This window comes from Cibotium barometz, chromosome 29 (genome assembly GCF_041138505.1).
Source record: "Cibotium barometz isolate CiBa-2024 chromosome 29, ASM4113850v1, whole genome shotgun sequence".
Taxonomy (NCBI): Eukaryota; Viridiplantae; Streptophyta; class Polypodiopsida; order Cyatheales; family Cibotiaceae; genus Cibotium; species Cibotium barometz.
In genome coordinates, this window is record NC_141074.1 from 51,529,035 (window position 1) to 51,542,800 (window position 13,766).

At 42.0% G+C, this 13,766-nt stretch overlaps 1 protein-coding gene across 1 annotated transcript in view; it reads left to right on the top strand.

The window, feature by feature from the left end:
* The window catches only part of GC2 (golgin Putative 2), a 104,465-nt gene that overhangs the window by 64,610 nt on the left and 26,089 nt on the right, over positions 1-13,766 (top strand). The window contains exons 8-9 of the mRNA XM_086823437.1: positions 300-425; positions 513-560. Of these exons, the coding sequence (XP_086679563.1) occupies positions 300-425; positions 513-560 (174 nt within the window). The remainder of the gene's footprint in view (positions 1-299; positions 426-512; positions 561-13,766) is intronic.

Here is a 13,766-nt window from a genome sequence, read left to right on the forward strand (position 1 = left end):
TACATACATATGTGTGTGTATGTATGTATGTATGTGCATATGAGTATCTTGTATACACATACCTACAGATGTGTGTGTATGTATGTACATCATGTGCATGCACATGCCTGTGTCTCTGCAGTTGCCTGGGCTCATGGAATTGAGAGGTCATAGGTATATGTGTAAGTTCTCTAGAAGGTTGGCATGTGCATGCAGAGTGCTATGTCTGCAGATGCATGGGCCATAGACGTGTAGGCAGCTGTGTGTTTTGATGAGCTATAGACAGAACTTAAGTTTTTAAAATTTAAATGTGACTGTAGGTGAAGGACCTTGAAGTGAAGATACGTGGTCTGAAAGATACTCGACATGTACCAACACAGATAGAAATGGAGTTAGAAAACCATCTTGCACAATTGACAGATCATCTTATTCAGAAACAAGCGCAGGTACATAGCAGTGTCCCTTTTCTTACACCATGAGAAGGGATAGAGATTTCTAAAACTAATCTGCATGGTTTGATTTTGATTCTACAGGTGGAGGCCCTTTCCACTGAGAAAGCTACTCTTTTGATTCGCCTTGAGGTGAGTACCTGTAGATTGGGGATTTTGTGAAATTTTGGGTCTTACATCAGAAATTTGGGTCTGTTATTATCTTTCATAACTGAGGCACCAAGAGTCAGGGAATTTGGGGCTTTTCGACAAATTGAAGAAAATTGGCAGCACAATCAACTTTAGGAGTTGCAGAATTATCGGTTTTTGTGCTTTTTCAGAGTTTTACACTCTTATTAGTTACAATTTTTAAGGCATTTTAATTTCTGCATATTTTATCTCTCTACTGGCAATGGATGCAATCGTCTGTGATAGAGAAAGGCAGTCTGCATCATTTGGTTTTGCCTTGACTGCATGATTGCACATTTGGGGATTTTGCATTGCAGGAAAGAGTTTGCCTTATTTGGTTACCTGCTGCCTTCAGTGATACTTGTATGCATTATCTCCCAACAAGCATGAGATGTATTTGGAGTTTTGACATAGGAAGATAAGCTTGACGGGAGCAATTACTCCCGGTGGAGCTTTATGATTAGGAATCTCTTGGTTGCCAAGGGCTTATGGGGCTTGCCGTGTGGTGACAATGCTTGACCACCGTCATATTTCTGACTACGCACATGTGGAGGAACACCATGGAAGGGTAGGTATAGACGCTGGTATGTGTTCTAGGCATGGTTTAATACATGTGGAAGGACTCCATGGAAGGATTGAGATCCTAGTGTGAGCTCCTAGCATGATTGGTTACATGTGGAAGGGCTCCATGGAAGGATTGATATCTTGGTGTGAGTTCCTGGCACGACTCGGTACATGTGGAAGGGCTTCATGGAAGGGTGGATACCCTGGTGAGAGTTCTTGGCATGCTGATGAAGTCTCATGGAAGGGTGGACACCCTGGTGAGCATTCTTTATGTAAGATCCCTGTTCCCACCGAGTAACAGATTCGGGATACTAGCAGCGGAAGTAGCACTTCTCGCGCGGGACAGGGGTCCCACATTCGGGGCCTCGCCCACGGATATCCGGATAAGAGACTAATCCGTCGGTTGTTCCAAAACCGAACCCGAAAAAAATTCCTTTACCGGAAAGCACGGGCGATTCCACCAGGATAACTTTTTACTCTAACGTAGTCAAGATCATTTCTGATCGAACTGATCTAATTACATCTATAAGATACTTGGTCAGGTCAAGGAAGAAACTTGCACTTGGATCATTGGGATCAATGCTTTTTTCTCCATTCAAGAGGCACAGCCAATCCCATGGGTTAGCCAACCGCCCAACCACTGTAGTGATGGGATCCAATTAAGAATTTGGTTAGGTTTTGTCCCGGGTACCAAGGAAAAGAGTTCCAAGGCCCCCTAGCCGGATGTTCATGCAAAATAAAACTAGTCACACCACTCACACACCCAATATGAAATTGCCTTTTTCACAGATTCAACCAGTTTAAAAACAATCCTTTAATAAAACCATAGTATCACTGATCACAATCTTCCAATTTATCCAATTGATTCTTAATTTCCCATCATTCCTTCATCAGAGTATCTATGGCATCATTGGCAACTAGAACGCTCAGGGGCCGTTTCGATAGTTCCTAGCCCTTAATACTCGGCAATATAATCACTTATCAAGATGGACTCTCGTTGAAGATCAGCAAGATCAACCAACAGATCCATATAAAGAGCCATGGACTCATCCATTGAAGACCAGCAAGGTCAATCAACCAGATCCATGCCCGATTTCAGAAAACAACTCCAACTCTGTTCCAATATCTTCCTCGACGCACGCGTGGGTATCCTAGGCGACCCAGAGCCCGAGCACCGTATGGTCAGCATCCTCTAGGATCCTTCGCAGGTGACCTAGCGCTTCACGCATAGGCCGCTTCCTTGGCCCCTCATCCACCGTACCGGAAGCTCACCATTTTAATCGCACCGAGGCTGGTCAAGACCTCGGCCGACCTTGCTACGCGAGACGTCCTTCATTGACTCCCCGTCACAGCAGTTGCAACTTTACCATCAGAACTTTAATCACAAGACAGTCAAAATGCTCCCCCCAGCATTCTTGACATAAAACAATCATTTACAAACAGCATTTACAAACAGTTTACAATACAATTTCTATTTTAACTTTCATTTTTCCACATTATCCCTCATCAATCTACATTACTTATTCCATATTCCATTTATATGTATACTCATCCCATCACATCATTTCCATCTCATCACTTCAGATTCCCTCACATCACATATCGTATATTCACATCCATACATCCACATCTATATGCATACATTCACATCTATATGCATACATCTATATCTCTATGCATACATCCACATCCACATTCACATTCACCTCCATACATCTACATCTATATGCATACATCCACCTCCACATTCACACATGCATACATCCACCTCTATATCCACATCTACATCTATACACCTACATCTACATGCATACATCCACATCTCCATTCACATCTACATCTATACATCTACATCTACATGTATACATCCACATCTCCATTCACATCTACATCTATACATCTACATCTACATGCATACATCCATATCTCCATTCCCATCTACATCTATACATCTACATCTACATGTATACATCCACATCTCCATTCACATCTACATCTATACATCTACATCTACATGCATACATCCATATCTCCATTCCCATCTACATCTATACATCTACATCTACATGCATCCATCCACCTCCACATCCACATCTACATCTATACATCTACATCTACATGTATACATCCACATCTCCATTCACATCTACATCTATACATCTACATCTACATACATCCATCCACATCTCCATTCACATCCTCATCTACACATCTATTTCTACATGCATACATCCACATCTCCATGCATACATCCACCTCCACATTCACACTCACATCCATACCTCTACATCTACATGCAAACATCCATATCTCCATGCATAATAATATTCTTTTAATTAATCTAGGATGATAGTTCCTAGAATATGGTAGGAAGTCCTCTTTTTATGCTTTGAATGAAATTATTTTATGCGTAATTTCTATAAAAATTTTGCCATAGCTCCGCTACTATGACTGATAAGTCTCAATTTTTTCTAAGGGATAAGGTTTATTATTAAGGAAATAATTAGAATGGTCTCTAATTGGATCATCAATCCATAATGGATTGAATCATCGATAAACATAAACTAAAAGTATAGAAAAAAGCCATTAATTTGGTCTCAAGCATAGCTTAACCTTGGATTAAGGAAAAGCCTTATGAAAAGCTTCATTTGGATTGAAAAGGGTCGTGAGTATAACTATTTCTTAAGTGAGAGAGAGAGAAAAACCATTAGAATTAAATATAAATAGAATTTTATGTAATTCTTTACTATCATTACTTAATTAACTTCAATAGCATTTCAAAAACCATACCAATTAAGCTTCTCAAGCTTGAGAGGGGTTGAGAAGAGAGAATCATTGAGAAATTATAAAAAATATCAAAATTCACTATACTTATCTTATAATTTGCTTGATTCTTTGATCACGGTAGAGGCCCCCAACCAATCAATTGGTTTAGTATGTTGATGGAGCCACCAATGGGGATTGAAGACAGAGAGAAGTATCAAAAACTAGTGAATTATTAAAGAATTCACAGTTCTTGGCTTAGGTAGAGTAGAGTAACAATGCATAAGACACTATATCTACATAAAGAATTCATAGTTCTTGGCTTAGGTGGAGTAGAGTAACAATGCATAAGACACTATATTTTTTTCAACGAGGGGAGGCTTCTATTTATAGGAAAATTTGAGCTCCTAACCAAACAAACTGATTCTAGAATTTTCCAAGTCAGTTTGGTCACTTTTTGACCATTTTTAGGTCAGTTAAGCTAACTTTTTGGAACTAGACTTGAATGAGGAGAGAGGAGAGATAAAATATCTCAATTTTTATTAGTTTAAAACTCATTCAAGCATGTGAAATATGCACCTCCTTTAAAGAACTCTCCTTCCTTACATATGTGTCATAGTTTTTTTATTAATAAACCTTGTACATTTTCAACTCTTCATCTTATGTGAAATATGCACCTCCTTTAAAGAACTCCCCTTCCTTACATATGTGTTTTTTTACTAATAAACCTTGTACATTTTCAACTCTTCATCTTATGTGAGCATTTACTCATTTTTGGATACCCAAAATATCTCATATTTTTAATATTGCTCATAGTTTTTTACTAATAAACCTTGTACATTTTCAACTCTTCATCTTATGTGAAATATGCACCTCCTTTAAAGAACTCCTCTTCCTTACATATGTGTCATAGGTTTTTTTTAAACTAATAAACCTTGTACATTTTCAACTCTTCATCTTATGTGAAATATGCACCTCCTTTAAAGAACTCCCCTTCCTTACATATGTGTTTTTTTACTAATAAACCTTGTACATTTTCAACTCTTCATCTTATGTGAGCATTTACTCATTTTTGGGTATCTTCTTTTTACAAATTGGATTTATCTCCTCCCTACACATGTATTGATGCTATTGGCCCATAGGAACCTTAATTGGACCATAGTCTAAAGATTTCTGAAAATCTAGACCCTTAGACTAAGGTTCTTTATACCTATTTCCAATTAATTCCAATTGCACATTGGAAAATTCTTTTTGAATTTTTATTTCAGGGGAACTTATTTTAATAAGATGAGTTATTTTTCTATCCAAAAATATTCAAAATCTGAATATTCTCTCTCTAGAATAATTTTCTCTCTCTAGGTTAAAACAGCCACAAACAAGATCTCTTATATTTCAGAAAAGGAATTGATTACAGGGGAGTATGCTAGACATCAAAAAGGGAGTGGGGAGGAATCTTACACTTTATACTTGTATGGGCAGTGCTCGAGAAGGGTTCGGTACAAGATGAATAAGTTGGGAGATGGAATCCATAATATTATGCATAAAGCATTTGTGTGTGCTTGATATGCATAAATGACTTGTCTGGATTGCCTGGACAATGCATGGTATTTCTGCATGTGATTGTCCATGGGCTCCGGGGATGTATGGAAACCCTGTGGAGGCATGTGTGCACACCTATTTGGGACTAAGGCGGTGGTCCTATGTGTTTTGCAAGTGGTAAATGATCCCAAACTCAATTTACAGCTTATATTTTATTATACCAAGGTTTATGAGTGCAGGTGTTCACATACACTTAAATTTGGGCGGACAAATTATTAAGTGTTCACACACACTTATGTTCGGGTGGACAATTTTTAAGGTGTTCGCATCAAAAGGGAACAATTTTTAACAAAGCTTGGCCAATACTCAAAGTGGTCAGCCCTCTAGCCAAGAAAAGCTCCATGAGTTGCTATTCTGGGGAAAGAGGGCCCAAATCTGCTAGGCGCCCCCCTTCCTAGCTGTTTTTGGCGGTGGAGCATGCAGGGCTAGTGCCAGTTGTGAGGAGGGCATGCAAGGGAGCTGGAGAGAGCTGGTCGAGCATGAACAAGGTTGCTTTATAGCTGGTCGGCTGCCCCCATAGGTGCTACAGGAAAAAAGCGATTCTTCTCTCTCTCCCTGGAAGCAGGCGACCACTCCTGGCCTCTCTACAGGGTTGGTCGACTGCTGTACAACAGGTCTTTTTTTTGGCTGATTATTAATGCTCTGAAGGCCCGTAGTTCAAGGCAAACAGCAGAGCACTCACCTCATCTCGTGGGGTGACTTTTACAGCATGTTTGTAGGCTGAAAACACGGCTGTGCAGGCGGATTCAGCAAGGTTCTTCATGACAGAATTGAAGGTAAACAATCTCTAAACCTACATGAAGCCTGTGGCTCAAAGGGTGGAACCTTCGGGTGGCTAGAGCCAAGGTTTTCATGGTTGGTTATTTGGGACAACATCATTGCTAGAGGGTGTGATCACGTACTAGAGTGTGGCTGTGCCCGAGAGGCTCTTGGAAGCTTGAGATTGAATACTCAGGCTACTGTTTGAATTGTTTTTCATGATATTCTGGATGTATTTGGTGCCAGCTTATATCTCAAGTGTCCAAAGAATCCCAAGAATACATGGGACAAACCTGAGAAGCCTAATGTGAATGTAATTCCTGATGTTCAGGGAAATACGGGGTAGCCTGTTGAGAGCAGAACCATATGCAAGGCTTGGGGGCAACTGAAGGATCAGCCCGCTCTTTTCCTTTTCGATGATGCATCCACAAATAACTTCATCTCTGAGGAGATGGCTGCAGCTATTGGGTTAAATGTATCAGATTATGGTATGCGAATGAATGCTGATGGTGCCTTTGTTGGTAAAGGGGTTAATGTAACTCCCATCATTGGGAAACTCCACATTCATATCCAGGGCTATTTAGATCATGAGAACTTTTTGGTTGCTCCTCTCATGGGATGTGATGTATTGTTGGGAATGCCTTGGCATGCTCATATAGAGCCAAAGGACTATAAGTCCAAGAAAATTTTCTTTTTGCATAGAGGTAGGGAAGTGGTCATAGTTGCTTGTGCTCCAGGAAGCACAATACCTATTGTTAGTCATGTACAAATTCGCAAAGTAATGAAAAAGTCTACTTGTTCTTACTTAGTTTTTGTTAGAGATGAAGTTGAACAGGCTCAAACTCATGTAAATGTGGATCATTTGACGCATGAGAGGCTAAAGTTTTTGCATGGTTTTAGCGATTGCTTTCATGATGCTTTGCTTGGTGAGCTACCACAAGAGAGACCCGAGGATCATCGTATTGATCTAATCTTGGGTAGTTCTCCTCCTAATAGGCCACCATATCGGGTGAGTGCCAGTCAACAAGAGGAGATTATGATGCAAGTTAATGATTTGCTTGAGAAAGAGCTAGTATGCCCTAGCTCTTCTCCCTTTTGTTCGCCATTTTTATTGGTACAGAAAAAGGACGGTTGATATCGCATGTGTGGATTATCATGCCTTGAATAAAATCACGATTAAAAAGAGGTTTCCTATTCCACACATTTTTTGGATAAATTGGGAGGAGGTGCTTGTTTTAGCTGCATTGATCTCAAAAGTGGCTACCACCAGATTAGAGTGGCACCTCAAGATGTCCATAAGGCGGCTTTTCGAACTGCTTTTGGATTATATGAGTTTTTGGTAGTGCCTTTTGGTCTTACTAATGCTCCCACCACTTTTAATCGAATGGACCGCAAATGCAAAAAACACCGGAATTTTACTGGCATATTCTTTGATGACATCAGTCTTCTCAAAGAATGAGAAAGAGCATAGAGAACACTTGGCAACAGTTTTTGAAGAGCTTAGACAGCATAAGCTCTACATAAATGGTAAGAAGAGTGAATTCTTCTTATCCGAAATTCATTATCTTGGCCATATTGTATCCAAGGATGGGGTACGCATGGATCCAAGCAAAATTCAGGCTATTCAGGATTGGCTAGAGTTGAAGTCGGTTCACCAAGTCAGAAGTTTTCTTGGATTATGTGCATATTATAGGAGGTTTATCAGACACTTTTCTGAGATTGCCTCGTCTTTGCATGACCTCACTAAGAAGAAAGCTATCTTTAAGTGGGATGATGTAGAGAAGGAAGCTTTCCATAAGTTGAAAGCTTATATAATATCAGGACCGATATTGGTTATTCCGTATTTATATAAACCCTTCTTAGTTGAGTGTGATGCATGTGGAGACAACATTGGAGCTGTTTTGAATCAAGAAGGACACGCCATAGCTTTTGAGAGCATGCGTCTTCAACATACAGAACTCCACTTGTAGGTTTATGAGAAAGAGCTATTGGCAGTGATTCATGCCCTTACTGTATGGAAGCATTATCTTCTTGGGGCTGAATTTGTTGTCAAAATGGATCATCAGAGTTTGCGGTACTTTTTGACGCAATCTGGTCGACCCGTGTACGGTCCTCGACTCGACTTTTATTCGATGATTTAGTCCGGGAACCCATTGACCGCCGCAGGGATGACCACAATCTGTCATTCGATAGGGATCGAGGGCTAAATTATCAGAGAAGCATATGAGATGGGAAAATTTCCTCTCTATATTTCATTTTCAGATTTTGCACACACCTGGTAAAAAGAATGTAGTGGCAGATGCTCTTTCTAGAAGGCCACAAGTACACGCTGTCACTGTTGCCTATCATCAGGATCTTTCCGATATGTGAAATTCGCGTATGATACTGATGAAGATTTTCAGATTGTATGGGCTAATTTACAGCAGGGCATTTCAACCTCGAACTATTGCATATGGGATGGATATTTGATGATGCAAAATCGCTTAGGATTTACGGGGTAAGGTGATGGATGAATGCCATGCACAGGGCATAGAGGAATTCTTGCCACTACGCAGGCTTGGAAAAGGCACTTTTTTTGGCCAAACATGCGCAAAGACATAGACGTATATGTGCGCGAATGTATGGTTTGTCAAAAAGTGAAGTTTGACAGGCATAAGGCACCGGGTTTGCTTCAACCGTTGCCTATTCCGGATCAGCCATGGGAGTCCATAGCTATGGATTTCATCATGGATTTGCTTAAAACGCAGCAGGGGAATGACACCATATGGACCATCATAGACAGGTTCAGCAAGCAGGCTCATTTCATTCCTGTACGAAAGAATATTAAGCCTAAGCACATGGCGAGGATATTCTTGGCCCATATTTTCAAGCATCATGGTATGCCGAAGACTATTGTGGGGGATTGGGATCCAAGAACCACAAGTTTGTTTTGGTGGGCTTTATTTGATAATATGGGCACAAAGCTGAATTTTTCACCAGCTTATCATCCACAGATGGATGGGCAGAGTGAAATTGCAAATTCAGCTGTACTTGATTTGCTCAAATGCTATGTGGCTGAGCGGAAATCAGATTGGGAGTAGTACTTGCCTCTTGTGGAGTTTGCTTATAACAATACGGTGCACACCTCGACTGGGAAAGCACCTTTTGAGATTGTTTATGGCAGGGTGGTGCTTCCACCTATCCTTCGGACAAAGGATGAAATCTTTAGTATGTTAGAGATCGGGATACAAATTTCTCACAAGGACGGACATCCATACAAAGAACTCAGGAAAAGCATAAGAAAGCTGCAAATAAACATCGCCGGCAAATGGATTTCAAAGAGGGTGATTGGGTGCTTCTCAAGTTTGAGAAGGCACGCCTTCGGAAGCAACTTGTCAAGGAAGGCAAGTGTCCAGGTACTATGGGCCATTCCAGGTATTGGAACGGATTAATGAGGTGGCTTTCAGGCTTGCTTTGCCTGAACATTGGCACATACATAATGCTTTTCATGCTAGCCTCCTCAAGAAATATGTGGGTCTTGAGCCACTTGAGCCAGTTATTGACTACCAACATGAAATTGATGAGTTTGAAGAAGTGCTTCAACCAGAACAGATTGTGTTTCATAAGGAACGGAAAGTTGGTGGTGGCAGGCTTATCCGCAGGTTCCTTGTCAAGTTTAAGAACTACCCCGCTCTGGATGCGAAATGGATAGATGAAGACTACTTCAAGGATTATCCAGATCTTCTACATGTTTATTTGGCCGCATTTCAGCTGCGGACAACTGATTAGAAGCCGGAGAGATGTCATATTTCTGACTACGCACATGTGGAGGAACACCATGGAAGGGTAGGTATAGACCCTGGTGTGTGTTTCAGGCATGGTTTAATACATGTGGAAAGACTCCATGGAAGGATTGAGATCCTGGTGTGAGCTCTTGGCATGATTGGTTACATGTGGCAGGGCTCCATGGAAGGATTGATATCCTGGTGTGAGTTCCTGGCATGACTCAGTACATGTGGAAGGGCTTTATGGAAGGGTGGATACCCTGGTGAGAGTTCCTGGCATGCTGATGAAGTCTCATGGAAAGGTGGACACCCTGGTGAGCATTCTTTATACCTGTATGGACAGCGCCTGAGAACGGTTCGGTACAAGATGAATAAGTTGGGAGATGGAATCTAGAATATTATGCATAAAGCATTTGTGTGTGCTGACATGTATAAATGACTCGTGTGTGCACACCTGTTTGGGACTAAGGTGGTGGTCTTAGTGTTTTGCAGGTGGTAAGTGACCCAAACTCAATTTACAACTTATATTTTATTACACTAAGGTTTATGAGTGCAGGTGTTCACATACACGTAAATTTGGGCGGACAAATTATAAAGTGTTCACACACACTTATATTCGGGTGGACAATTTTTAAGGTGTTCACATCAAAAGGGACCAATTTTTAACAAAGCTTGGCCAATACTCAAAGTGGGCAGCCGTCTAGCCAAGAAAAGCTCCATCAGTTGCTATTCTGGGGAAAGAGGGCCCAAATCTGCTAGGCGCCCCCCTTCCCAGCTGTTTTTGGCGGTGGAGCATGTAGGGCTGGTGCCAATTGTGAGGAGGGCATGCAAGGGAGTTGGAGAGAGCTGGTCGACCATGAACAGGGCTGCTTTATAGCTGGTCGGCTGCCCCCATAGGTGCTACAGGAAAAAAGCGATTCTTCTCTCTCTCTCTCTCTCTCTCTCCCCCTAGAAGCAGGCGACCACTCCTAGCCTCTCTACAGGGCTGGTCGACTGCTGTAGAACAGGTCTGTTGGCTGATTATTGATGCTCTGAAGGCCCGTGGTTCAAGGCAAACAGCAGAGCACTCACCTCATCTGGTGGGGTGGCTTTTACAGCATGTTTGTAGGCTGAAAACACGGCTGTGCAGGCGGATTCAGCAAGGTTCTTCATGACAGAATTGAAGGTAAACAGTCTCTAAACCTACATGAAGCTTGTGGCTCAAAGGGTGGAACCTTCGGGTGGCCAGAGCCAGGGTTTTCATGGCTGGTTATTCGGGACAGCATCACTGCTAGAGGGTGTGATCACGTACTAGAGTGTGGCTGTGCCTGAGAGGCTCTTGGAAGCTTGAGATTGAATACTTAGGCTACTGTTCGAATTGTTTTTCATGATATTTTGGATGTATCTGGTGCCAGTTGAAAGAGTGTTTACTCTCTGGCACCCGTTCTCTTGTACTGGAACACTTTGTAGGTAATAAAGATACCTTGGGGGGGGGGGGGGGGGGGGGGGGGGGGGGGGGGGGGGGCGGGGGTGTTGGCCCAACTTCAGTCCGTAGTGCTGTGTTTGTGCAGATTTTTATATTGTTGTTTCAGTGGTAACAAAGTATGATGATGATGATGTCAGATGCTATGTATGATGCCATGATGTTATGTATGGGATAAGGTTTTCTGTGTACATGCTTCCGTATTTGTGACACCCACCCACCACAAGCCAGTCACTCCTCTGAGGAATGTTGCTAGTGGGTAGTTGGCACAGGACAAGAGCCAACAGAAGCACCAGCTCCTAGTGAAGAACAAAGGGGATGGGATGCAAGAGATGCACATGCTTTGTCTCCCATTGCCCTCTTAGTAAAGAGGTCCATTATACCTCATATTAGGTCATGCAAGACTACAAACCAAGCTTAGGATACTTTGGAAGCCACGTATATGTGAAATGAGGCTAGAGTTGCATACTTGAAAAGGTAGCTAGACATTCTCTCCTTGAATGAGGGGGATCCTGATAGAGCACTTGATTAAGGTCAAGGACTGTCATGTGCATGCACATATACATGCTAATCCCACAATTAATGAAGGTAAACCTTTAAAGACTAGATTCAGGACAAGATTTGAGAACTTCGGCAGCTATTATTGGCAGGGAAGGCTTTGGGATGGATCAGGTGTCTGTTGGCCAGGAGATAAAGAGGATGTTGTGGTGTTGGTTGCAGCAGCAGGTCAGCTAGTCCACGTGACCTTCCAAGGCCTATATAAGGCGGCACATAGCTCATTGTTGGGTATCTCCCACCTTTTGGGGTGGTAGGTCATAGACTAGGATTTAGATTAGGTATTGCTACCTTTTCAAGGGCAGCCTAGGGCTTGCCAAGATTGTACCCTTTTTGTACATTATGAATATACTGAAAACTTAGCTATCTATCTCTCTTCTCTCCTCTTCTGTTTGCGTTTTGCATCTACATGTTCTAGGAAAGGTGTTTAGGGTTGAAAGAAGATTCCCAAAGCTTTCGCATGTGACATTGGTATTAGAGCATCTGACTCAGCAAGGCTAAACATTGATGGTGTCTTAGATGAAGTGCATAGTCCAAGGAGAGTAACACAAGACATGGAAGAAGTTTCCAGGAGGTTGGTTGGTAGTGTTCCACAACACCCAAGGTATAGCCTTGTGAGTCCGATGCCACTTGGGGCATACCAAGAATGGCTTTCAATTAAACGGTTCCAAGAGATGATGATCATCCAAGGGGTGGAGTGAGAATGCCAGACTCAATACTCAGGAAAAGAAGACCAAAAAAAGTGTTCAAGAACAGGGCAAGAAGGAAAGGGGACAAAGAGGATCAAATGCGCATATCTTCTTTAGATTTGGAGTGGAGTCAAAGACAAGGCAAGGTTTTCAGTGAAAAGGTTGCCAAGAAGGGAAGGATGACAAGTTGGGGAGTCCATGAGGAGACAAGCGGATGATGACTGTCATCCAGGGTCAAAAGTTGGAATCTCGTCATCAAGTTTAGTAGAAGGGGATGTCATGTGCATGCTCATGTACTTGCTAATCCCTAAAGGGAAACAGATAAAGACGAGATCCAAGAGCAGATTTAGGAGCTTGAGTAGCTATTATTGGCAGGGAAGACATTGGGATGGACCTGGTGGTTGTTGGCCAGCAGATAAAGATAATGTTTTGGTGTTAGCTGCTGCAACAAAGGTATTGTATGTCCAGGGACGTGGCCGACAACAGATCAGCCAGTCCTCATGACCTTCCAAGGCCTATATAAGGCGGCGCATAGCTCATTGTTGGGTATCTCTCACCTTTTGGGGTGGTAGGTCATAGACTAGGATTTAGATTAGGTATTGCTACCTTTTCAAGGGCAACCTAGGGCTTGCCAAGATTGTATCCTTTTTGTACATTATGAATATATTGAAAACTCAACTATCTCTCTCTCTTCTCTCCATCTTCTGCTTCTGTTTGTCATCTACATGTTTCAAGAAACGTGTTTAGGGCTGAAAGAAGACTCCCAGAGCTTCCGTATGTGACAAGGACCTTAGAGAGCAGTTGACTAAAGGTCAACTTCTCTCCAAGGTTAGAGTTGCATACTTGAAAAGGCAGGTAGACATTCTCTCCATGCTAAGGTCAAGTACCATAGAGAGCAATTGACTAAGGTCAAGGCAACTGCTTAAGGTTAGAGTTGCATACTTGAAAAGGCCACTAGACTCGTTGAGTAAAATGCAACCCCGTGGCTACATCGTCTTGTGAAGCTGAGTACAGG